Below are 27,184 nucleotides of genomic sequence, written 5' to 3'. Positions count from 1 at the left end.
GGGCTCCTTACTTTGCCAGCAAAATCAGTGCTGCAGACCCACTAGTGGCATTTTATTTACAGACATTTGTGTACAGGGAGGGCCCCCATTACTACGGACTTTCAGGTAAATTAAATGTGCAGAATTGGTGTAAGCTATTTTCACCATGTTTAAAAGAGAGAGCACTAGCACTTTGGCACTGGTTAGCAGTGCTCAAGTGTGCAGAGTTTTAAGGCCAACAATAACGGGGGAGTACAGCAAAATGTTTCGGGGAAGACACTCTAAGGCTGACAGGCCTAACAGCCATGTACCCTTTTCCCTCTGTAATATTAACCCCTTCCGTCCAGCGAATGTTCAGCGGACGTCGCGTGCACTACCTCGGTAGAGCTGCTCAGGTCCGCTGAACGTTCCGGCCCCGCCCGCGCAATGGAACGTTCCGCACCAGCGTGGAACATTCGGCACAGCGGAGGGGTTAAGCACATCTTTGTATCATCTGCAGATAAGCAACCATTACCATACTGCCTCTCTACAATACCACTTATGAATACATTGAAGAATACCGGAGTGGAAGAGTACGAAGGAGTGCGTATGCAGCCTGCTACCGTGCGCAGCACCACAGTGCCCACTGGTCCTCTAGGGAGCTGGTGTGTGTACTGCAGGCAGTGGGTAGACAACAGCATTGCCACTGTATCCAGAAGGGAACTTGCAGCAGCATGTATGGTGCTCGGCATTGCAGCACCATCTGAGGTACTGTCTCTACTGCAGAGAGCCACTAGGCATGTCGTTGAGAGAGTCACAAGTTTGGGGTTATGCAGAAATGGAGTGCACACAGCAGCTGTGCAAGAAAACTGCCAACTACTGTTGCATACTAACCAACTAGCAGCCAGGGCCGGCTTCAGCGCTGGTGGCGCACAGTGCGACAATCATTTTTGGTGTCCCCGCCCATCATGACCCCCTCCTCAGATTCTTTCACGACCACCGGGCAAAAGTGCCTTTCATCTCTCCAATCATAAGCTGTTGCTAAACACAGTCCCCCCCTGAGGTGAGTGCCCCCTCTGCAGGTCAGCGCCCAGTACGGCAATCAGTCACCCTATAAGACACATTAGAAGCCTGACCCTGGCCAAGAAGGTCATTCAGAAGTCCCTTTCTTTGCTAGGGAAACGTTTTATTGACCTGCTCCATTTGACATTGTAGGGCACTGCCACCTATCATAGCTCGAATTCCTAATGCTTAATTTGATGCAATTAATATAGTAAATGATTGACTGTTTTATGGGCAATCATTGAGCACTTAACAGTTCTCTGCTTTTGCAAGAACACGAGAAATGAAATACAAATATTGAAAGGTGATTGTAGGCCTCTATGAGAGTAAAGAGAAAGCACACTTATAAGAAAAGCATTTGAACTTACTAAAAAAAAAGCAAATGTAACATGTATATGCAGGGACCACTACACTATCCATAACAAGAAGTTTCAAACTATGAAATTAAAGTGCTTGGGGGCAACTGACTTCTCTGTGTGCAGCTATAATGAAAGCCCCACTTTGGGTCTGTCTATCTATACCTTCCCCACTACACCTTTAATTTTTAATTCCATCGTGCTCCTTCTGCTAAATAAATCAATATTTTAAAAGAACTCATAAATAGGTCTAACTAGTTAGGGAAAAGAATATCAGAGGGCGCCTCATATGGTCTTCTCTTGGCGGTGCTTATTCAAGTTGAGTACAACCTTCCAGACTGCAATTCGGATTTCTTGAGCGTGGATTTCTTAGCCAGAAAGTGCAGCCCACAGACAGCATGGACTTGGAATGAGCAATAGTCTCCAGATTTAAGTTATCAAAATTTTCAGCAATCAGCACTATTCTCCACAAAAATTGTGTAATACAAGTCCACTACACTACTTCTTATCAGGGAGCACTCAACACCATGCCTCCAAGAAATGGCCTATACTCCTGTCTCCCACCTAGTCGCCTGAACCTCAATAAAGCACCAGAACTTTGAGGTTTAGGGGGTGTAACACGTATTGGCTATTGCTGTTTTACCTGTGACAGAGGACAAAAAGGTAAAGCAACAGAAGAGAAGAAAAAAAGAAAGTAAAATCTGGTAAGAAAACTGATACAGGGTCAATTTGCGATCCAGTCTAAGTTGTGTATTGTTTATAATACTAAAACCACCAGGGTATGCCTGGCTGTGGTGGACAGTAAAAAAATTGCTATATGCCCATCTATCCTGATTGGGTGGGCGGACATATAGCCATTTCTTTGACGGCCCTTACTCCGTCGGGCTGCCAGAGAGGTTTGGCTATGGGGGTGACCGAGTAGTCACTGCCATAATCAAACCTATAGACTGCCTGCATCTAAATCGGGCAGGCATACCGTTATGTTGGCACTATGCATACTCTGTCACCATTGCCACAGAGTATAAATACCGCCAACATATAAATCAGCCCCGAAGTCTTTAATTTAAAACATTGCTACAGGCCTAATGCGTACACTCTGGACTGGCCCACATGGTCACTGTACTGGTCGCAGATTTGGGAAACCTTAGCTAAGCTTTGCACACCTCAGCGGCTAGACCAGCCATCTTACATGGCACTACAGAAGTAGATGGAAGTGCCCCAAAGTTGGTTTAGCACTTGCCCATTTTGGGCACTGTGAAGGTCTACATTCTCAGACACTGGCGATCAAAGGCAGTACTCATAGTGAGGGGCTGGCCGAACATACCCTAGATATCCTTTTCAAGCGCATTATATATAGAATGAGCCACCAAATGACAGCATTTAACCGGATACAGCATCCTTGTCTAGACTCCTGTTCAGAGAGAACAGGACAATAAAGTATTTAAAAATGAAATCAGCTCAGGGGAAGAGAAGTCGGACAGTATCAGAAAAGGATGAAAGGAGCTTTAATACGCAAAATCCATTACATATATAAGTGTAGAGGTGATGCAGTTTAAAAACGGTAGGCTGACTCCAGCTTTCATCCTCTTGAGGATAATAACCAGCATCATTGAGAGACATATTTCCAAGCTCCTATCGCCCCCACAATGTCACTTTTCAGGATGTTGTGGTGGTGATAGCAGCTTCACCTTATTTACAAGGCAGCGTTAAGCCACTTAATGTGGTTAAACGCTGCCTTGTAAAAAAGGCACCCTTTCACGCTATACTTAGCGTGAAAGGGGAGAGCAATGGGTGCTTCTGTGGGCATTTCAACGCATCACCCATTGATTTTGACGTTGCCCTATATTTACATGGGTAGCGTAAATAGGGGTCAGCGCCAAAATTAAAACCAGGGTAAACCTGATCTTACCCTGGCGAAAGGAGGAGCTAAATTTAGCACCAGTGCTGGGGGAAACGCAGGGCTGCACTATATTCTTGTAAATATGGAGCAGCCCTGCATTTCTAAAGTGACAGAGTGTGTTGTTTGCCTTCTTAACTTAATGACACACTTCGCCACTTCACTAGTAAATATGCCCCTGAGTGCGATAACAATCTAATGTTTTAACGCCAAGGACAGTTTAGGATGTGGTGAGTAGTGCCTTACTTAATAGACACGGGTAGTTTTTATGGCTGTGGGAGAGAGAGGTTGAAAGGGATAGCTGCTGATAACACACAAAGAGTTTAACCTTTCCACTATGTTGGACTTGGCCCTTTTGGCAGGTTCACCCTGAAGTGTGGCTCAATGGTTAGAGCGGCAGACCCTGATGCAGAGTTCTAGCCCGGGACCAGGGTTCAATTCCCCGCCTCGGCGGGTCTTGGGCTCCAAATTCCACAGACCTGATAATTCTCGCCTCGGTGCCTATTCCAATCATGGAGTCCCACTTTGCAACTCTGGGCAATAGCTTGCTTAATCTCCACAACAGGCCCCCACAATGCTAAGGTTGCCTGGCCTCCACCTTGGGGGTGCCCAGGAGTGGACACCTCACAGGGAAAGCCAGGATGGGCTCCACAGTGGTATTCGTACAAGCGCCTTGAGACCCTTGCGGGTGAGTAGTGCGCTATACAAGTATCAATTTACATTTTTTTTTACACCCTAGAACTTTTTGCCTTATGCTCTGACATAGTGGTAGTGATTTTTGGCCTCTGCGCACTTTAGCACTGTGGCCCAGTGTAAAGTGTGTGCGCTCTCTGAGTGCATGTAGTGAGATTGGCCTGCCCTCCTATAGGAATGAATGGGGGATATGTGTGCCCATGGTTATTCCTGATATGAGAGGAGTGCAGGGGAGAATTTAGTATGTGCGAACTTGTGAGAGTAAATGCTGCCCAATAGTGTGCGCAGATTTATTGTGGTTATTTTAGAAATGCCACTTTTAGAAGTAGGCATTTCTGTGTGTCTGCCTGCCTGATGTGATTTGCATGCCTGGCTCAGGGCTTAATTTGAGCCGTAGCTTGCCGGTGCTTTGCACCGGCACCTAATTATCAGGGCCGGGTCTACAGTGAGTCACGCATCAAGATTAAGTGCACCATCACCGCCAGTAATTGATTTATTTAAAATGAGTCTTGGCACTGGCACAGAGAGCATGTGCTGTGCTGCTGCTGTGTAGTACCGTAAGCACTGCTGAGTCAGTGTCACTTAGTTTAAGTTACCCGGTTACCGCTTTGTTGACTGATCATGTGAAACACTTACTGTGTGTCTTAAATGGTGACGACGTCACGTGACTGACTCTCAATTTCTCCTCACTCTTCACTTCAAGACTTCCGACCGCGGATCGGGCTTTGCCTGGGCTGGTCTTCTGCAGGGGTTGGGGCTGTGCACGGCAGAGGCCACCGACGCGTGCGCAGATTTTGCAGTTGAATGCACGCGCATTCGCTGCTTTAATTTTGCCACGGCACGCCGCCCCAGCATACCCGCATGGCCGCACCGACCCCACCGACCACCAGCACCGTATCCACTGGTGGTTGATGACAACTACTACTACTTCAATGCTACCGTTCAAAGTAGCGGGAGCCGTGGGACATTGGACGACGTTGAGGTTGGGCGGCTAGACAGACTCATCAGGTAAGGGCGAGCGAGGCATGGCCTGGGGTAGGCCGGCGTCAGCCTATAAATAAAGCTGCGCAGGTAAGCCAGTGGATGGCTGCCATTTAGCTTGTCAAGCAAGTCTGGTCACTCGGGTATGTAGAGGGAGGCGGTCAAATGTAGATTAATGGGCTGGGTCATCATTCTGATGATAAGAATAAGCAGTAAAAAAAAAACTGACTTTGAAATGTGTCTCTACCAGTCCCTCATTTCTTGTTCTTCGCTCAGCATTTAAAAACGTCACTCAGTTAAAATGAAGTACATGACAAGGAATGCCCTGCTCACGTCATTTTATGGACGACTAGCAGCAAGTGAATAAGCTTCAGCGCTTTATGAAATGCGAGTGCTCCCTACTTTTAAACCCTAAAGTTTCCAATGCAACAGTGTTGGTCATACTCCTTCTAAACTCCAATATGGTTATTTTGGGGTGGGGGGGGGGGGGGGGGGGGCTCCAGCATCCCTGCACTACTACTTCCGAAATAACCAATATATAACCAATTTGCCCTCTCAAATTGCTGTGGGTTTTTGTCCTGCCGTCAGTAGTCAATAAAAGGATTCTGATGTAACACCTTTTTGATTAATTTTAGCCTTTTCTTTCTTGATGGGACGCTTTTAGTTTTTCTAAATTAATTTAAAAATAAAAAAAGACTGCCTTCTCTCATGCAGGCTGCTGAATAACTTATCGTGCGTTTCTTTTTTTCTGGTAGCAGATCATCAGCTGTTGTGCATGTTTTTTTAGTGAACTTTCATCCTAGGTGATGCTTTCATTTGTGTGTTACTTCAGCCACTTTGTCTGGGCCCTCGTTTATTTTAAGCTGAAGTTTGTTTGGTATTGCCTGTAGGTGCGACTTGAGTATCTTGTGTGGTATCTGTTGCATCATTGCTTATTTTAAATAGTGTGAGGGCCCACTCCCCTGATCACTGGCATCTGCATGTTCCTGACAGAAAACATCGGAGGGTAGGCTCTGCAAGTACATTTTGAGTGCTCTCATAGAGTGGCATAACGTGAAATGATGGGTCCCTTGACAGTGTGAACAGAGGACCACAAGGCTCCTACATCTCATAGATATTAATGAGCCTTTGTGGATGAAGGGACCTCTCCCTGAGAATTCCCCCCCCCCCCAAAGGTTGGGCTCCCTACACCATAGGGGCTGCAGGTGCCTGTGCTATGCCCCTGCTCCCAAATAACAAACCTGTTGTGGATTCAACAGAGTAGGGTAGACCTTTGATCAGCTTGAATGCTGTTTATGTGTGTGTGTGTGTTTGACATTTCTCAAATAATTAGATATAGTGTGTGTTAAACCAGTCTACATACAGGGTACTACCCCATAATATTACGATGCTTAAACTGATACCAGAGACAAGAGGCTTGGAGAGAGTAAAGCAAGACTATAACAACATTTCATATGAATGCTTTTGTTAGTTATTAGTATTTAACATTTCCAAAATGCATAATTTCCCAGTGGTAAGGCTTTTCAAGTGCCTTTTCCTCCTTCATTTCTTTTTGGCTTTTTAGCATAAATACTCTGGACAAACTCATTCCAACATAGAGTCACTTGTTTCTGCACATATTAACAACAGATTGTGTACAGTGTTTTATTTATTATACTATTTATTTAGTTCCTTTCTGAGTTCATTTATTATTTGTCGAGTAGGATAGTTTATGAATTTGCAAAGCAAAACATTCTAGTTAACATGTTTGTCCAAGTCTTTCGCTATATATGCCACACCTCTTGTAAAAGATTTTTGGTTCCTCATGCTTCATCAGGCCCCTTTTAGATTACTAAGTCCTTTTTTTTATCCCACTTAAAGCCCTGGTCTAGAGGCAGGACCTTCCCAGAGCTTTCAAGTTTCCCATCTCAAGAAGTCCCAATGTATCCCTTTTTGCAATCTTTGAGCTGAAGTCCCATGTTTATAAATGTATCAGCAGGACTACAAATCACCAAAAGCAAAAGGGAAAGACAAGACTGGGTGTGCTGCTCAAGCCTGGAATTGGAAAACATGAGAGCTTTGCCTTCCTGAAATCATCCAAATTCAGTCACTGTCAGGCTCCGTCTTCTCAACTTCTTCGGGGCTGTGCTGAATGACCTATAACCTCCCCTACACAACTCCCCCAGAGCCTAAAGTATAAACACAGGCGACTAGGACAGTCCCGCAGGGGAGGGAAAGGAAGGGGACAGCGGGGAGGGAGATCTGAAATGAGAACAACAGCCAGTTAGAATGTACCTTCCCACACCCTTATAAGTGTTCCTAAACCCCTTTCTTTCCTTCCTTATACAATACGGTGTCACCCCTACCTGTAAAGGAAAATACGTTGGACCTGAATTCTAGGAGAAGAGACTCGGGGCGTTGCCAGAGTGTTGTCACCAACGTCTGAGGAAGACACAATAACTTACATATAATTCACATTCCTATGTGGGTGGAAATTACATACACACAATTCTTATGCATACCAAACACTGTATGTTTTCACTCTTGTAGACACAACACTCCCTCAGGCTTGAACCCCCTATCTCGTTTCTCCTGTGTAGGGATGAAATAAGGTATAAAACAAAGTGAAGACTTCTCAACAGTTTCAGGATTCAAATGGATAACAGGCTCAATGGAACCGATAGATTCCCAGGTCCACGAATGTCTAATACCTCTTAGACGTCCATGCAATTGTACATCACAGTAAAGTGGTGGAAATAGTCAGAGCCCCGACTTCTATGTTATGAAGTTCGACACCCGTAGCGTTTTAGCTCTGAATTCTCCCTGCAATGAGACGATTGTAACACATCTCCTCCAACAGGGAAAATGCAATAGAGCAAGCCAAATTCAGAAATGCCCCAAAACTCGTTACCACTAAGACTCAGCTCGGAGCAAGTGTGGTAAAGTGTCCGACCCAGAACGGGACACTGATGGTTTCCAGGAAAATAGAGGAACAGAGCAGAAGCTTACCGGAACAGCTCCATACCAACCCTCTCCGTCTCCTCACACGAATAATCGGCGAAGTCGGCGTCTTCAGTACGCCCTTTACTTCCGCGTCTTGTGCGTGATTTGTGTCATCCATGCAACGTGATCCCCGGCATGCCGGGAATTGTAGTTCTCCGTGACGCTGCTGCCGTTTTCAGGACTCGAAGTGCCTACAGAGATCCGCGGACACAAGAAACATGACCGTACATCCCCCTTTTCAAGGGACGCGGATCAACAGCAGGTTTAGAAGGATTGTCCCTGTGGAAACGAGCAACTAAACATGGAGCGTGCACGGACCCGGCGGGCTCCCAGGAGTTCTCCTCTGGACCATTACCTTTCCACGAGATCAGATACAACAATCGTCCCCTCACCCTCTTAGAGTCAAGCACCTTCTGGACTTCATACTCCCTCTCGTGCTGCACCCATATAGACAAAGGAGCCCGACGGATCGGACATAGTGAGGGTTTGAGGAGAGAAACATGGAAGACAGGGTGTATCCGGAAATGAGCCGGCAACCGGAGACGAACCGCTACCGGGCCAACCAGCTGGAGAATCTTATACGGCTCTATGTACTTGGGGTGAAACACACTATGTCTCCTGAACCTTATGTGCTTTGTAGACAACCACACTAGGTAGCCCTTTTTATATACCGGACTAGGCCTGCGGTGTTTGTCAGCCTGAGTTTTGTATCGCACCTTGGCTTTTAAGAGATTCTTACGCGTGGCCAGAAGTATTCTGCGAACGCGCAACAACCTCTCCTTCACGTCTGGCAGCTTGGCGCTGGTACTCGGGAGAAGCAAGGGAGTGAATCTAGGGTGATGCCCATAGGAACAGAAAAAAGGGGTGTGTAGTGTGGAGGAGTGTTGCGTGCTATTATATGCAATTTCTGCCACCCACAACTAGTCCACCCACGAGTCTGTGTTGCTTTGAACGTAACACCGCAAGAACTGCTTCAGAGTCTGGTTCAGCCTCTGTCTGACCGTCGGTTTGTGGGTGAAAACTGGTGAATAACGATGCGTTGATGTGCAGCTCCGAACACCAGGTCTTCCAGAAACACGCAGTAAACTGGGCCCCTCTGTCCGAAACTATCACCCTCGGGAGTCCGTGTAACCTGACTATGCTTACCAATAAGAGGTAGGCCAAGAGATCAGCTGTAGGGACTTGGTTGTATGCGATGAAATGGCCCATCTTGGTAAGATAATCAACCACAACGATAATGGCGGTCTTTCCTTGATCCTTGGGGAGCCCAACAATGAAGTCCACTGAAAACTTCTCCCGAGGATTCTCTGGGGTAGGCATGGGCTGTAGGAGTCCCTGTGGTTGTTGGCGGTCGGTTTTCATTTGGGCGCACTTGGTACACTCCTTTACCCATTGACAAAGATCAGGATAGAGGGCCACCCGAATTGTCTCAAGGCCTTTTCAAGTGTTTTTACGTACCCCATATGAACTGCACATGGGCCATTATGACACCAAGAAAACACAGTTGTACGTAGGGGTTTTGTAGGGATGAGAACTTGTGTACCCCTCGTGGATATCCCATGTTTCACTGTCCATTCTGGATGGTGACGTAGCCAGGTTCTCCATACACAGGATTGAGCACTCTTCCTAATGCCCTTCAGCAAATCTTCTGTTTGGGTGACCCCCACCACCTGCAACGGATTCATTATGGCTCTAACAGGAGTAGCGGTATGGAGAGTCGGGTTTTCCTATCTCGTCAAGGCGTCGGCTTTCTTGTTGTGTACACCGGGTCGAAAGGTGACGATGAACTGATACTCTTCAAAAAATAGCATCCAACGAAGCTGTCTTGGGGTGAGGTGGCGGGCGGCTCGCATGAATTGCAGATTGCCATGGTCTGTATACACCGTTATTTGATGCTTAGCCCCCAACAGCCAGTGTCTCCACTCCAGGAACGCATCGCGGATGGCGAGCAACTCCTTCTCTGCGATCGTGTAGTTAGTCTCCGCAGGGTTGAGCTTGCAAGACATGTACGCGATAGGATGTAATACTCCCGTGGCTTCATCTCTTTGGGATAACACAGCTCCCAACACTACCTCGGATGCATCCGCTTCCACTAAGAAAGACCTCTCCGGGTCAGCATGTGTAAGGACTGGAGCGGTTGAGAATGCGGTTTTCATTCGATCAAAGGCTCCTTGTGCCTTTTGATCCCAGATGAACAGAACGTCCTTCCTCGTAAGTTGGGTTAACGGTGTTACCATTGCCGAGAAATCGCGTATAAAATGCCCGTAAAAGTTGGCAAACCCCAACAGACATTGAATGTCTTTGACGGAACAGAGACAAGGCCATTCCTTGATAGCCCGGACTTTTCTTTCGACCATCACCTGACCAGACGGCGACAGCATCACCCCCAGGAACTCCACCGTGGTTACGTGAAACTCACATTTTGTGATCTTACAGTACAAATGATGGGTAACCAACGCTTGTAACACCCGACTCACGTGCTCCGTGTGTTCTTCGATTGAACTTGAATAGATTAAAATGTCGTCGATGTACACCACTGTGAAACGATCAAGATACTCCCGCAATACCTCATTTAGGAAGTACTGAAAGGCGGCCGGGGCGTTACAAAGCCCGAAGGGCATAACAAGGTATTCAAAAAGCCCATATCGCGTCTTAAAGGCCGCCTTCCATTCGTCGCCTTGTCATATTCGTACAAGGTGGTAGGCGCCTCTGAGGTCCAATTTGGTGTATACCTTGGCGGCTCGTACTTGTTCTAGCAAAACAGGGATCAAGGGCAGTGGGTATTGGTTCTTCACCGTAATAGAGTTCAGTGCTCTATAGTCAATGCAACATCTCTTCTCTCCATTGACTTTTGGGATAAAAAACAAAGGAGAGGCTGCCGGGGATCGTGATGGTCTTATGTATCCTAGAGCAAGATATTTATCTAGGTACTCCCGTAGAAACGCGTTTTCAGGGACAGTGAGGGAGTATATCCTTACGTTCGGAACCACCGCTCCCGGAACAAGATCAATTCGGCAGTCGTATGGTCTGTGAGGCGGGAGCGTCTCGGCCTGAGCGTCGCAAAAAACGGCTTCAAACTCCTTGTAACAAGAAGGGAGCGTCACGTCTTTTTCAGCGGCAGTGGCAATCCTCTGCACAGAATACCCGCGAGGGACCACCCGCCCTGGTGGTGCAATGTTTCTTGCAATAATCCGAAGTAAACCATACAGACTTGGTTGTCCAGTGAACAAGCGGCTCATGTTTCTGTAGCCACGGGAGCCCCAGAATAACCCCATAATGAGGAGCCTGGATGATGTTGAAGGACATCGTCTCGCTGTGAGTGCCATCATGAGTTAGTTCATATTCAGGAGTGTGGTACTTGATAGGGCCGGCTTCGAGTTCTTTTCCGTCCACAGCATACACTGTTTCCGGGGATTTCTTAGTCAGAAGTCGCACTCTCAGGCGTTTGGCTTCTGTGTAGTCCATAAAGCACCCGGTTGCGCCGGAATCCACCATAGCGCGTATAAGCTTTTCTTCCGTATCGATAACCAACGACATCGTAAGAAACAAGTGGTTTCTTTCTTGTCGGTCGTCTGGAATTATGGAAGGGATTATAAGGCTGCTTCACCCACCATCAAACGTTAGAGTTTTCCTGACCCTGCCCTGTGACACCTGCTGCGGTTTGGCCAGACCTAAACCGACCCAGCTTAGGCTTCACGGGGCAATCCCGTAAGTAGTGCCCTTTCTTGCCACAATAGAGGCAGAGGCCTTGTTTTCGGCGATGGTCCTTTTCACTCAAAGTTAGCGAAGCTCTTACTGCTCCGATTTCCATGAGTTCTGGCGTGGTAACTGGTTTTTCCCCCGGACTAACTCGGTCATATGGTGTGACTCACCTTTCTTTTTTCTTGTGGTCATCTTTGCGTTCCTTCATTCAGTGGTCCAAACGTAGAGCAAGTTCAATAAGAGCTGAACAGGTGCGAGGTTGAGGGTCGATCTGGGCCAGCACGTCCTTTAGCTTAACGTTCAGCCCTTGATAGAAAACTGCCGATTGTTTTGCTTCGGGCCAATCGGTTTCGGCCACCAAACGATATTAAGATACGTGACCAACTCTGTGTTCCCTTGTTTGAGCTCCAGAAGCTCTCTATCAGCGGTAAACTTTTCAGCCCTACGGTCGAATGTCTTCTCGAATTCTGCTCGCAACTCATCCCAGTCATAGAGTAAAGGGTCATCACGTCTCACTACAGGAACAGACCACTGCGCTGCTTCGCCCCCTAAGTAGGAAATCCAAAAGGCTACACGAGCCTGATTTGTGACGAACATTCTTGGCTTGCACATAAAGTGTAGTAACACCTGAGTCATAAAGACTTGAACTTTTTTATTGTCGCCATAGAATCTCTCAGGGGGTGTAAAGGGTATTTGGCCAGGCATCTCTACTACTACTGAGATGGAAGGAATTGCACTCCCCCCGGCATCAAACGGGTTTGCCTGTATTCTAGCCATCCTAGCCCTTAACTGCGTAGTTTCTGCTCTAGATAACGCTACTTCCCTGTTGGAATCTGCTAGTTCAGTTTGGACCAGCGCCAGCGCTGCTATTACATCATCCAAGGTAGCCATTGTTTTGTTACTTCAGCACAGACAAGAAGAACAAAAGTATTTGTGGGCCGATTATTTTGTCAGGCTCCGTCTTCTCAACTTCTTCGGGGCTGTGCTGAATGACCTATAACCTCCCCTACACGACTCCCCCAGAGCCTGAAGTATAAACACAGGCGACTAGGACAGTCCCGCAGGGCAGGGAAAGGAAGGGGACAGCGGGGAGGGAGATCTGAAACGAGAACAACAGCCAGTTAGAATGTACCCTCCCACACCCTTATAAGTGTTCCTAAACCCCTTTCTTTCCTTACTTATACAATACGGTGTCACCCCTACCTGTAAAGGAAAATACGATGGACCTGAATTCTAGGAGAAGAGACTCGGGGCGTTGCCAGAGTGTTGTCACCAACGTCTGAGGAAGACACAATAACTTACATATTATTCACATTCCTATGTGGGTGGAAATTACATACACACAATTCTTATGCATACCAATCACTGTATGTTTTCACTCCTGCAGACACAACACTCCCTCAGGCTTGAACTCTCTATCTCGTTTCTCCTGTGTAGGGATGAAATAAGGTATAAAACAAAGTGAAGACTTCCCAACAGTTTCAGGATTCAAATGGATAACAGGCTCAATGGAACCGATAGATTCCCAGGTCCACGAATGTCTAATACCTCTTAGACTTCCATGCAATTGTACATCACACTAAAGTGGAGGAAATAGTCAGAGCCCCGACTTCTATGTTATGAAGTTCGACACCCGTAGAGTTTTAGCTCTGAATTCTCCCTGCAATGAGACGATCGTAACACGTCTGTTCCAACAGGGAAAATGCAATAGAGCAAGCCAAATTCGGAAATGCCCCAAAACTCGTTACCGCTAAGACTCAGCTCGGAGCAAGTGCGGTAAAGTGTCCGACCCAGAACGGGACACTGATGGTTTCCGGGAAAATAGAGGAACAGAGCAGAAGCTTACCGGAACGGCTCCATACCATCCCTCTCCGTCTCCTCACACGAATAATCGGCGAAGTCGTCGTCTTCAGTACGCCCTTTACTTCCGCTTCTTGTGCGTGATTTGCGTCATCCACGCAACGTGATCCCCGGCATGCCGGGAATTGTAGTTCTCCATGACGCTGCTGCCGTCTTCGGGACTCGAAGTGCCTACAGAGATCCGCGGACACAAGAAACATGACAGTCACTGTAAAGTCCATGCGTTTGTCCTTTGACAGTCTGATGTGTTACAAAAATCTGGATTTGTTAGAAGTTCACCATTTTTAGGTCGAGCCTTGACAGTGCATGTGCTGTCTGCAAGACCTGTTGTATCTCTTCTGTCAGATCAACCAAATGCCATTGGTTCTTTCTCATGTCATTCCGAAATTATGGCTTTCTATTAGTCCATTCCCCTCAATTGTCCCTTCTTCTAGTGGTAGTTTCAGTGAGGCAATTTCACTAAGTGACTGCTTTTTTTGGCCTTCACAGCTTCCTCCTCCACAACGGCGTGATGGCCCCTCCTCCCCTCTGGGCATCGCAGTCTGTTACAGCCTGAAACTTTCTGGGTGGAATTTTGGTTGGCACAGGGATTATCCCATGATTAAAAGTGTCATACCAGAGCAGGGTATGGCCGGAAGTTGCTTATATGAAGAGCTAGTTCTTCAGCTTCTTGCTGAACTCAAGAAGTGAGGAGCTGGCTATGATGTGTTGAGGCTTGTGGATGTGGGTGGAGCCAGTGGATGAAGTGGGCGGAGCCGGGGGAGTGTGTGGCCTCCTACAAAAATGTGAGCACCTGCACTTAATATTTTACAAATTAAGCACTGGCCTGGCTTGTGATTGACAGGGGCTGGATGGTGTGGTTGGCTCCAGGAGCCAGGATGAGTCTGTCTGCCCAGTGGTGAATATAGAGATCTGCATGTAGATGGGATTGAGGAGTTGCACCTGGGACCTGAATAGGGCTGTGCCTTCCCTCCACAATGCCAGCTCCTCCCCCTGTGGTGCGTCTGAGCACCTAGCCCCCACCTGACAAAGGAGATAGGAGCTGGGCACAACAAAGAGCTCCAAAACTCCCACAAAAAAAGTTGCATCTGTTTTTTTCCCCAGCCCTTTGCTGTGTCACAAAGGGAAAATGTTGTATACATATAGGGGCTGTGACCCCACGTAAATGTTCATTTCTTGGTTGCTGTTCCTGCAAGGGCGTGCTGCTGCTGGGGCCAGGGGGGGGGCTACCATGAGGGCTTGCCTCCCTGGGCCCTGCATTGCCCTTTGCATCTATGAGGACCTTTTTACTGGACCTTTTGCTCCATTTGCTCTTCTTCGGGACTTTGTGTTTTTACACTTAGCTCCTGGGAGCGCTTTATTTTAATTTGCCCTTTACATTGAGAGGGAGCCTACCCCTCATTGCCGCATTGGTTATTTAAAATGCGGGTACCCACCCCGCCTTGTGGTTTTAATTAAGGAGCGGGTGCCCACCCCGCGTTATGGCCGCACGCTGTACTTAATGGAGAGCGGTTGCTCACCCAGCATTGCGGCCTTTGTTTATTCCTTGGCGGGTACCCACCCCACTGTGTATGCCTCAAATTGATTTTACTTAATAGCAGGTACCCACCCCGCAATCAGGAGCTGTTGACAAGGAAAAGTGGCCGGGCCGCTGCCATCGCGATCCGGAAGCCGGTTTCCTTGCCTGGTTGTGGGCGGGGCCATGGAATGAGGTGGAAGCAGTCCGGAGCCTCGCGCTGGCTCCATTTCCGCCTCCCCGGTAGCTGCAGGAAGCTGGAGGGAAGTTCCGACAGTAGAAGCAGGGCTCCCGCAGCCGCGGTGTGAGCCCTGCCAATGACGCCTGCGTAGTCCTGCTGCTGGAGAAAAAGTCCTAGGACCCAGGAAGGGGACCGGGTGAAGCAAGAGAGAGCCGGCGAGCAAAGGGAGACGGAGCCTGAGCCAAGCCTCGGTGAGTAGGGGCAGAGGCTGTTCTCTCCCTATTTATTATGGGTGCTCTTGAGGCACCCGGGCCGCTCCAACGTGTGCCACCTTTGTCTTAAGGGCCCGTGGGGGGTCCAGAGGGCCCAAGCGTGCCCAGGTCCGGATTGGTGTCACTACAACGCATGCTTTTACCACGCATGCCTTTACAACGCGGTTTTTACCACGCAGTCCATTACAACGCATAATGCTTTTAGGCGCTGGATAGTGAATTATTTAATTTACTATTCCAACTCCAGTCCCCGTGGATAGCAGGAAAGGTGTTGGATAGTATATTAAATACATTCCCTATCCTAGAGCGCCCCCCAGCGCAATGCGTTGTAATGGTTTGCGTGGTAAAAGTTGCGATGTAATGGTAGTGCGTTGTAAAAAATTTGTTGTAACCGTGCTACTCCCCAGGTCCAATGAGGCGGGCATGTTTTGCTTAGAAGCACCAGTGGGCCGCTCCAACATGGGGCAAGATATTTTATAGGTCCTGTTGGGGCCAGAGGGCCCAGTAGTGCAGCTGCCACGTTTTTTGGGCATGGTTGTTGGAGGAGCCCGTGTAGCTCCAGCGAAGGGCCCATTGATTTTATTCACAGCTGCCCCGCCTGGCAGAGGGCAGCTGCAATGTTCGGTAGATGATCCCAGCTGCCCTGCAAGAGCGCAGGCAGGCAACATTTTGGGGCATATTTGTTTGCAGGGCACAGTCAGTGCCAGTGCCCCACACTTGGTATTCACAGCTGCGCAGGAATTAGTGCCAGCTGCATCATTTAGTCCCTCATGTAATGTTCTCAGCTGCCCAGCAAGTAGTGGGCAGCTGCAACGTTTAGGCCTGCGCAAAGTTCGCACCCTTGACGTTCGCTGCTTTGGCAGCGCGCCCTAACTTTTGGGACATAGGGCATTTGAGCCCCTTTTTGAGATGGCCAGTTGGCCAGGGGGACTGTTAGGATTATAGTGCGGCAGGCCCTAATGTGATTGTGGTGCTAGGAAATGTAATGTATGTAGTATGATTACGTACCTTGTGTTATACCTCTAACTGTGGTTTTTATGATTATGAGGTTGTTTTGCATATTCTGGTTTATGCTAGTGAGGTTATGTTTCACTGTGTGATTTATGCTCCTAATGTGAGGTATACTTAGGCGGTTAGGGTCTAATGCTTTTAGACTTGTGAGATGATTGCATAATGTGTTTATGCTGGTGAGGTTGGCGCAGAATGTAATTTGCACCCGATGTGTTAAAGTGCATAATGTAGTTTATGTTACAGGCTGATGCTACGTCAGTGATTACCAGTGGTTACTGGTTGTACGTTTATGATCTGTTTTACTTTTACTAAGTTCGCTTTGTGATGGCTCTGACAGTGGTCCAGTGGGCCCTGTCATGTGTAAATAATTACCTTGTAGATATGACCCAGTGCCAGGTGGCACTATGTTTAATATGTGTTTACTATTCTAATGTGTTATGGAAATACAAAGTCTATTTTTGATATAACCTTGTGTGGAGTTCCTTTTGTGGTGTGCCTTGGATGTTGTTGCTGTGTGCGTGTGCAAATGCTTTACACATGGCCTCTGGGATAAGCCTGACTGCTCGTGCCAAGCTTCCAAGGGGGTGAGCAGGGGTTATCTTTGTCTTGTAACTCCCTTGCCCTGACTAGAGTGGTGGTTTCTGCCTGGCTTTGGCGCAAGCCTTAGCCAACCAGAAATCCCATTTCTAACACACTACTTTCCAATGGGTTTTCATTTCTTCTGATTTCTTCTAGTATCTTTTAATGCGTCTCCAACACTCCGCAGCTCCCGAGATCTCCCTCCCCAGCTCCCGGGCTCCCCCTCCCTTCTCCTTCGTGGGATCCATCCGTCTTTCAGGATCAATAGCCCAAGTAATAGCCTCATTGTAGGAGGCAGCCAGGCCGCAGGGAAATCAAGGCATGCATCGACTGGCAGGTGCAATCTGAGAGACCAATGGAAACAGGCAGCTGTAACAGAGACTCTCTCCAATTGGAAGGAAGTGCTAAATGCGGAGTAGAAGCGCATTCCAGCATGAATATTTTGTTACATATTTGAACTGCCTGCACAATCTGGAAGGTTCTTTCTCTTTTATCGTTCTTTCTAAATCACGCAATATTTTGTCTATTTCAGGCATCTTTGTTTTATTCAGTTAGTTCCCTTTGCACTTTAAAGATAATTGCATCCTTTTAAGCAAGACTCCTTTAATTAGTAATCCCCTCTCTCCCCGCCCCCTTAAAATGCAGATCACTGAACTGTTGGTTGAACATTTCATTTAGGCAGACTAGTGGAAACGCCCGGTCTTCTGTAGAATTTTAGAACAATCGTCATTTATATCATCGTCGTCTGTACGTAGAATTGTAATGTAGTATCAGTTTCGGCTGCCAGCGCCGAATTATTGATCGCTGCATATAACAGGGGTCCTCAGGCTGTTCAGGTGCGGCCCTCTCATTCCCATCACCATGTGCCTCGTCTCCATGGGAACAGAACTCGAGAACACTGGTTGGTCCAGGAATTTAGCCTTTGTGCTCCCAGCGGTCTGCTGCAGTAAGAGCATCGCTCCTGCTCTCTAAATGTGGCTGATTAGCCCTTGCACCTAACCCGGGCTTTCCAATGTTACCTACAGTGTTTATAACGAGGGAAGGGCGGTATGGAAATCTATTTTAAAAAATCATCCGTATTATTGTTATTATTAGTATGGACTGTAGAAGAATTGGGAATGTGACAGATCGACCTACATGTGACTGACTCCCAGCTGAGGCCTCCAGGCTTTCCGGAGGTGATCATTCAATTTTCCAGATGAGCAGTCCACTTCAGTAGAGAGACACACACATCCTTAATTTGAGATTGATTAATAATGAGAGATTTAAATGCTGATGAACTCTGGAATTCACTAGTCAATAGGCACGCAGATGTCTAAAATCAGCTGCTGTTTGGTACCATCAATACATTGTTTTGCAGCAGTACAACCAATATCGCTTTCAGAGTATTGTAATGGGAGGAAGCCTATGTAGCCATAGAGTAAGTTATAGAATAAGGGTTATTAATACTTAGCTACAGGAATATTAAGATGGTAAGCAATTAGAAGATAGCCCCACCAGGAGCAGCATCCTTGCTGCCCAGCTAACAAACCCCAATTGTCTCTCTGTCAACCACACCCGGCACTCCAGCATTTCACTACATCACATTCATACTAGCTGAGCAGCAGGGAACAGTTACATAAGGGAAAAGATGCGTAGTAACAATTCAAGTCACAACACAAAATAACTGTGCTTTCTATGGGTCATGATCATATTATGTTTTATTACAAAATCTGCCTTTCGTGATACAGGCTCAAATTCCTACTTGTATCACAAGGAGAGATGTTGTTGGAAGGTCACTGAGTGTTTCACTTAGTACTGCGACCTGGATAATTTCTGAGTGCTTTCTAACCCTGGGCGTAGTTGGCGTAGTGGGACTACGCGGAGTTGGGAACAAACTCTGTGGAACTCCGCTCCGCCACCCGCCTCCACCATCCCTATTTACAAAGAATTAGACTTTAACGAAAAGTAAAATAAAAAACACTTACCTGTACTGCGGCATCCCTGGGCTGCCCTCCTCCTCTTCCTCGCCGTCTCTGGGTAATACTTGCGAAAACTGCACATGCGCGCTTGTCAGTGCTTGCGCATTTCTATTGTTAATAGGAGGTGGGGGTGGGGTTGGCCAACTCCGATCTGTTGCGGAGATTTGCCTTTTCCGCGAAACGGGGAGTAGGCAAATCTCCGCACACTCTGCGGGCAGAGTGGAGTTCTACGCCGACGGTTAGTGCTTTCATTCTCGCCATATGCAGGAACTGAGGTACACCGAGAGACAAACTTATTTTCCCAAGATCACACAATGTGGTCATATGAGGAAACCATATCTCTCCCTGCTCTTGGTAGTTATACAGTCAAGTTGAATCGGTCAAATACACATGTCTATATTACATTTTTGTTAAGTGTTAAGGTGAAATATTCATCAAGTCTGCTGTGAGAGTATGATGTCGAAATATCAACATCAAAAATATTGTGGTACCAGAATATTGTGCTAAAATATTGAGGACAAAAAATGATGAGAAGATAAATGCATATGGGTAAGTATAGATTTACTATACTTAACTCCTCATCAATACACCTTGATTATATATATCATCATATGTAGCTTGACTATATTGTCAAGGCACATATGTGGAATTAAGGGGAAACATCCTTTACTCCGCAGGCAGAATCAGAACCTGCTTTTACACCGCAGTCACTACCCCGATTGCGATATTACCATGTTTTCCGTTACCACGCAAGTCATTCCAATGACTTGCTTTAGGGGGCGCGTTGTTGGACTTGTGTTATATATTATTCCAAAGTCCAGCACCCTCCCCTCCCCTAAGGCAAGTAAGTCGTTGTAAGGACTTGTGTGGTAACTTCGCAGTCGGGGTAGTGACTGCGTAGTAAAGACATGCGTGGGAAATGCATGCGGGGTTCCGTCATACATCCAAATTAAGTAAAGTTAATTTATACTTACCTATATATACTCACCATCTCGATATTTTTGTCCTCGATATTATTGACACAATATTCTGGTACAACAATATTTTGCAGTCGATATTAAGGTGGAATACCGCTGTGAGATATGCACACTTCAGATAAGATACCTGGGTTCTAATTTTTTATTTTATTTATTGATCATTTGTAATGTGCTGCTTGCATAAAAAGGCTACTTCATTGCATCCAGCACACACAAATTTACCAAATGAGAGTTAGTGGAAATAACGCATGGCAACAGTATGGGCAGGGAGCAGCAAGTTGATGAGAGAATTGACACAGGACAGGAGGCTGATATTTAGAAATGGTTTATGATTTTTAGGGTGCTTAACAAACAGCATTTTAAAGCAGAAGTCATTTGGGACAGATGTACTGCGATTGGCAAACTCACTGGGTATGCAGCCACAAATCCCTACTTGTTATGACATATTAAAATGCCTTATGGTTTTTAGAGTACAGGACATTTTGTGCCAGATTTACAAATAGGTTTTGTGATTGCAAAACCTCAGATTCACAAAATCTCTGGGTTTGCCATTATAATATCCCTATTTCTTGTGTACAATAAAAGTGACCCATAAAATGGATTTTTTGACCCATCCCAAATCACAATTTGGAAGAGGCATGAAGGGAGCACTCCTTTCAAATTGCGATTCGGGGTGGTAGAAGTTAGTGGTTTGCAATTGCAAGTTGCAATCGCAGATCATTGACCAGTAACTCCTAAAAGGAAAGGGTAACTGATTCACAATGGGGAAGGGTGCTTCTAGTATCCTTTCTACTTTTGTAATCAGGTTAGCAGCCTCGGTGGGAGTAGGCAGTTGTCCAAATTTCCTCTGCCTGCTCCCTTGATGGTTTTCCAAATGGAAATCTATTTTCGTTTTTCAAGCGACACCAGTTCCTTTAAGGAGCACAGGCTGCTTTGCTTTAAAAAAAAAAAAAAGGTTTTCCATTTGGAAATGCAAACAGAAGAATGGTGGAAAGTAGTCCATTTACAAAAACTTGGTGAGTAATTGACAATCATTTTTTCTGAACTCTCTGTTCAGCTGGATCTTATTTTCTACAAGAATTGCAAAAGATTTGCTCATTCTAAGGAGGGTATAAGATTGACATAATATGATATGTGCCTCCAGTGCAATCTCCTGCCAGAGTTTCTGATACCCGTGGTACTGGTGACTCTAGCAGAGGGAAGAGATGAGGGTGCAGATGACCTGATAAAGGAGGAATTACCAGGGAATTCATTATTTTGATCCTTATTTCCCCGTTTTTCTGTCATTCATGTATGGTACTCCACTTAGAGATGAATGCCCCTTTCACGCCCCTTCCAAATTGTGATTCTGTATGAGTTATAAAATTGATTTTGTTTATTAGATGTTGCCTTTTTGTGGTCGAAAATCCAATGAATTTCAGGCTTTGTATACGTAAAAGGGATGATTTGTAAATCTTAAATTCACGTTCTGGCAGGTTGCATACTTGAAATGACACAATAATTTTCTTATGCCTCTTTTTAACGCACAACTGTCTACTCTTGCAGGGCGCCCAACAGTGCCTCACTGCTGCTACGGTTTTTGTATCGATTTGTTGATTAAGCTTGCACGAGAAATGCATTTCACGTATGAAGTTCACCTTGTGCAAGATGGGAAATTTGGCACCCAGGAGAGGGTAAGTTTCTTGAAACAATTTTGGATTCTCTCGAAAACAAAACACATCTAAGCTAATTCTAAAAGGTTTTTATTGTGAAATGCGCAAGCTTGTTCAGAAATGCGCAAGCTTGTTCAGAAAAGCCAACACACTGGTGTGGACCTTGATGTTCACTCAAATAAGCACTCACTTTCCCAAATCATAGTAGGGCTAATTGCATGCCAGGAGGATGTGTGGCTGCTTAACCGAAGGATCATTGCTAGGTTTTGTTGTGACATTGTCCAGACAGGAGACTCACAACTTCATAAATTATATTTAAAATGTGCAAGCCTCATAATTGAATTCGAGACTGAAAAAAGAGCATCGTGAACTATTTCCGCTGCAGGGAGGGAGCACAAGGGGCAGCGGGTGGACCCCCACAACTCCTCCCCCTATTGAGGTCTCTGTTCGTGTGACCCCCCTCAGTGCTTAATGTATAAAAGAATGAGTATCTGTATGCAAAATCTCTACTCAAATACCCGCAGCCGATCATTTTAAATATCCTGCCTCTTTTGTCCACTACCAGACACACCCTGCCCCTTTAGCTCTGTCTTGCAGGTTCTTGCATCTACATTTGTGACAACTTTTCGTCTATCTCTTTCTCCTTCTTTCTGCTGTGTTTGTTTTTCCCTTGGATACCTGATGAGGAAACATAAGGTGCAGACCCTAAAAATGAGTACCAGCAGCTCAAGTTAAGTACTGGAACCCATTCCTTCCCAGAAAAAAAAACATTTGTGCAACCCCTCTTACTCATTATACCTTAGTTCTTGTCCCCCAAGCCGCGGCCTCCACTCCTGGCCCGGTGCACAATACCACCCTATATCATTTTTACTATTTAGTAGGCACCCTCTCGATGGAGGCTAGTCTGTGGACTGGGTAAAGTACATCTCTGTAATTATAGTTAGGTTTACCAGAGATACAGATTTTGGGATTGTTGTCCCTTAATAGCTCTGCAGCCCTTTGACGAATCTCCACGAACCTTTGCAGACATGTTGCACCCTTTACATTGTTGCAGGATTGAAAGTTTCACAGCGTTTCATCAAGACGCTGCAATAAAAAAAGATGGTCCCAAATCACACTTGCAATTCATTGCATTTACATTGACTTTTGTACTTCATGTAGCAGCAAAACGGCTGAACGGATTGTACTAAAATTTCACTCAATGTGCATTAGACTGTGTAGATGATTATTGTTGCTATTGCAAATGAAGTTATGAAGTGATTATGAAGGTGTAAGGGCCAACAACTTAGTGATATCTTGTAGCACAATACTATTAAAAGTGGCAAGGAAGCCCAAAAAATAAACTAGACTCCATATGTAAAGTTTCCGATTTACTGCATTAACAGCACAAAGATCCATTTATGGTCACATGCTAATGTGCCCCTAAAAAACATACCTAATAAATAGAATACATCTCAATCTACATAAGATTTATTTGCATGCTCTCTGGTTCACAAAATAAAACGGGTCCACATGCCAAACAAAAACTATATTTTTCATGCAACCCTGTGCAAAAAAACACGAAGGATTGCCCTAGCAGTGAGCCACACAAATTACTATTTGGAGGACATGATAATTGTGTATTAGAACAAAAAATCTCAATTTTATAACAATAACAATGATTGCCTTTCATTCATTTAGACCTATAAATGTAGCACAATCCTACTACAAGAAAGCACAATCTTACTACAAGGAAGCACAATCCGACTACAAGGAAGCACAACAAATTAAATAGACTGCATATGGAAAGTTGCAGATTTACTACACGAATATTTGAAAACCCATTTATGGTCACATGCTAATGGAAACCTATGAACTAATAGTTAGCGAATAGAATGCATCTTAATCTACATAAGTTTTCTTTGCATGCTCTCTGGCTCACAAAATAAAACTGGCCCAACAAGCCAAACAAATACTATCTTTCCTATGCACCCCTGTGCAACAAAATACAAAATTGACCTAGCAGTGAGCCACACAAACTACCATTTGCAGGACATGATTATTGGCCGCAAGGAAAAAAAAATAATCTCAAAATACACGAGTAGAGATTGGGTTGGCAATGTAGGCTGTGTACCAAGGCAACCTCCATGGTATATTGTGGGCATTCTAGGGTATAGTCTAGCTCTAGCATAAAATGGCTCTCATTAGCATATTTTGGACATCCTAGGCATTCTGGTGGCTATCCTCAACAAGCATCCTGGCTACCAAGGCACTTGATTACTGATTATGTTATAATTCACTTAGTGGCATTGCATCATTTGTATTTGTATTGATAAAACCTTTTATAACATTCCTATCAGTACTACTGTTTGAGGTTTGAGGTCATAGCATACATGATTGCATGTTTGTTGTCTTACATGATAGCTCTGGTTTCTGAGGCTATGGGATGTGTTTAACCGGCCAGATAATTATCAAAAAGAAAGGGGAGGTAGAGGTTTTTCCGAACTAGGTCCGCCCTCCTTTATTGTGCTCCTACGTATTTTCCGCAAGTCGCAGCACGCCCCAGTTCGTAGAGAACTCGGCTGACCACAATGATGAAGCATGTCACTGTGAGGAAACCCTGGTGAGTGAGGGGACTCAAGAAAGACATTTTTCTTTCCTGGAGGCATTTTCTGATCTCACTGATCAGATGCCCTATCCTTACCCTATGACTAGGTCCTCTAACCCGACACCTCGGGTTTCAGTTTAACCTGCCAGATAGCCATTGTGTCTACTGAAATAGAGTATGATTTCCATGCAATTTTTAATTTCACCAATAGGAACCCTCCAAGTAAATTCACAGTTATAATATGTGATGAAAACCTTCTTTCAGTACTAAGGGGCCGATTAGGATGGCGGTGAATCCGCATCCTCCGGGCTGGCGGAAGCCACCGCCGGCCTGGAGGATGCGGATTCACCGCCGCGGCCACAGAAAACACCCACCGCCAGATTAGGATGGCAGTGGGATTGTGGTGGGACCAGCGGCGGACGGCAGGTTCGTCCGCCGCTGATCCGCGGTGTGTGTAGGGCTATTTGGTGACGGGGTCTGCAAGACACCGTCAGCCAAATTAGGATGTGTGGTGTAACATGCTTTTCCACGGCGGCTTTTCCGCTGTGGAAAAGCATGTGGTCTTTGATGTTTGGGGGCCCGTTGTGGGACCCCAGGGTGGCGGGGGGTGGGGGGTGCACATTGGCGGTACCTATTGTACCCCCCAGCATTTACAAGCACAAAGCGGCAGGCACCGCGCGGTGCCTGCCGCTTTGTGCATGTAAATGGAAAACATGCGTTTTTAACCTTGCGGCGGGTGCTGCTTCAAGCAGCACCTGCCGCAAGGTTAAAGATACAGGATGTGACTGCCAGGGTGGCGGTCACATCCTAATTGCACCGGAGGGACCGCCGCTGTGCCTGCGGACGGTCCCTCCACCTCGGGGGTGGCGGACGGACGCAGGTCCGTCCACCATCCTAATAGGCCCCTAAGTTGGGAACATGAAAGTTGACTGAAGGTAGACATAAAGATTTATGGTATATACATCTTCAAAGATGACATGTCTATGTCAAAATGTATACTCTGATTATGTAAATTATCTAAAACCATTTATTAGTTACATTAAACTAAAACATGTTGAGTATTTCCACCATGTTTTAGCACATTTTCCTGGGGTATGAACCCTCTCAGTACCCATGAAGAGGATCTAACATGTCAGGGAAAAGTAGTAGTAATGCAATATTTTATGAATGCCTATTCGAAATTACTTGGCTTTTTTAGTCACTCTATTTGAAAATAGTGCTGCAAAGTGAGCAGCTTGGCCTCTTTTGTTCAGAATCTTGGGGATTTCCCCCCAAACCTCAGTCGTTCTTGAATTCTTTGATTATTTCATGATTGTCTTTGAAGAGCTGTTTGGAAAACCTATTGCTTTTTGGCCAAATTCTTCAACATTTCTTCTGCAATTGTGCTGTAAAATAAATGATTTCCTCACAATATTCTCAAAGTTTCCTTTGAGGACCCTCTCCAGCCTTTGATTCGAGCTAGGAAGAGGCAAGATCACTTTCTCTGTTTGTTCACTCAAAGTTGAGGGCATTTTAACCACCCAGTCTGACCCCTGAAGTTAAATTATTTCCAGTGAATACTTCCTGAATTTAACATGTGAAAAATGCCCAATAATTTCCGGGTCTTCTGGATTTTGCTGCATTAAGCATTAAAAACTGCTTGTTGTTACCCTTTACTGGTTAGCTAATTGTGGTGCCAATTAGCAACCCAATAATTAACGATCCCAGGATACGTTGTTTATCAGGTGCAATAGATATCATGTCTAATGCCAGGCCATGCATAATAAAGTCTTAATGTTTTAATGGAGAAACATGTCACAAACATTGGCAAAGCCTATGCTAAGTCTATTGGCTTTGTCAATGCTCCACAGCCAAGCAAGCTGCTTTACAACTTGGCTTGGAGTAAAATAATAAAGCACTATAATCCAACAATGAGTGGGAGAAGGACAGGAGGTGCAGTGGGTGACAAACAAAGGTGAGGGGGAGGAAGGCGGTGGGTAAGAAACAACAATGAGGGAGAGGAGGACAGAGGTGGTGGGGGAAACACAAAAAATGACATGGGTGAAGGAGAGAAACTACGGAGACATGCACTCTTGAAAAGTGCATTTCAAAAAGGACACTAGCTGCAGACAGGAATCTGCATTTAGTTCATGCTTCATGGCAGGTATGAAGACTTGAAGCCTAGGAGGAAGCCTGGGGCGAGGAGGAGTCGCTAACCATTAGGAAGCAAGGAAACAAGAGTGACGTGGGAGCCAACCACTGGTAACTACCAGTAAGTAATGCTCGGGCTGTAAGCCCATTTTCAGACTATTTTTTTTCTTTACAAGAGATTTCGCAAAACACAATGCAAGCACTGTGCAGGCGAAACCTAGAAGTTAGCGAATTTCACACCCCTCCTAATCCGGTAGTGTACTGTTAAAATGATTATAGCTGCTGAAAAATATGACTTGCTGGTGCATACTTATCACTTGAGGTCAATTGAAGCCACAGCAGTCTTTGTATGTGTTTATTGTTTGGACCAGATAGTGCATAACAATACAGCACAAGTATGATACTGCAACATGGTTTAACTGGCTACCTAGCAGGGCAATGCTGACTGACAGCTGTTTTTTGTCACTGCAGGTCAATAACAGCAATAAGAAAGAATGGAACGGGATGATGGGCGAGCTGCTGAGCGGCCAGGCGGACATGATAGTGGCTCCCCTCACCATCAACAACGAGCGAGCCCAGTACATAGAGTTCTCGAAACCCTTCAAGTACCAAGGACTGACCATTCTGGTGAAAAAGGTGAGCATTTATAAGGCTGAATACCACAAGCTATGTACTCTGGGCCCGATTCACAAAAGGCCTCCGCACACGTGCCAGAGGCCTCGTAGTTGTGGCAGGGGTCCAACTCATAGCATGGACCCTGCACTCATGGCGGGACCTCAGCAATGATAAAGTATGGTGAGAATGTCCTACCAAGAGTGCAGGGTCCC

The 27,184-nt window shown here is 45.9% G+C and overlaps 1 protein-coding gene across 4 annotated transcripts in view; it reads left to right on the top strand.

Moving 5' to 3' along the window:
• Positions 1–27,184, top strand: part of GRIN1 (glutamate ionotropic receptor NMDA type subunit 1) — a 778,837-nt gene that overhangs the window by 385,948 nt on the left and 365,705 nt on the right. For all 4 annotated transcript variants that reach the window (XM_078642154.1, XM_078642156.1, XM_078642155.1 and 1 more), the window contains exons 11-12: positions 21,534–21,661; positions 26,829–26,993. In XM_078642154.1, coding sequence (XP_078498280.1) covers positions 21,534–21,661; positions 26,829–26,993 — 293 coding nt within the window. The remainder of the gene's footprint in view (positions 1–21,533; positions 21,662–26,828; positions 26,994–27,184) is intronic.

The sequence above is a fragment of the Lissotriton helveticus genome, chromosome 5_1 (genome assembly GCF_964261635.1).
Source record: "Lissotriton helveticus chromosome 5_1, aLisHel1.1, whole genome shotgun sequence".
In the NCBI taxonomy this organism is placed as follows: domain Eukaryota; kingdom Metazoa; phylum Chordata; class Amphibia; order Caudata; family Salamandridae; genus Lissotriton; species Lissotriton helveticus.
The sequence above is the reverse complement of the archived record's forward strand: the minus strand, read 5'-3'. Positions and strand labels throughout refer to the sequence as shown.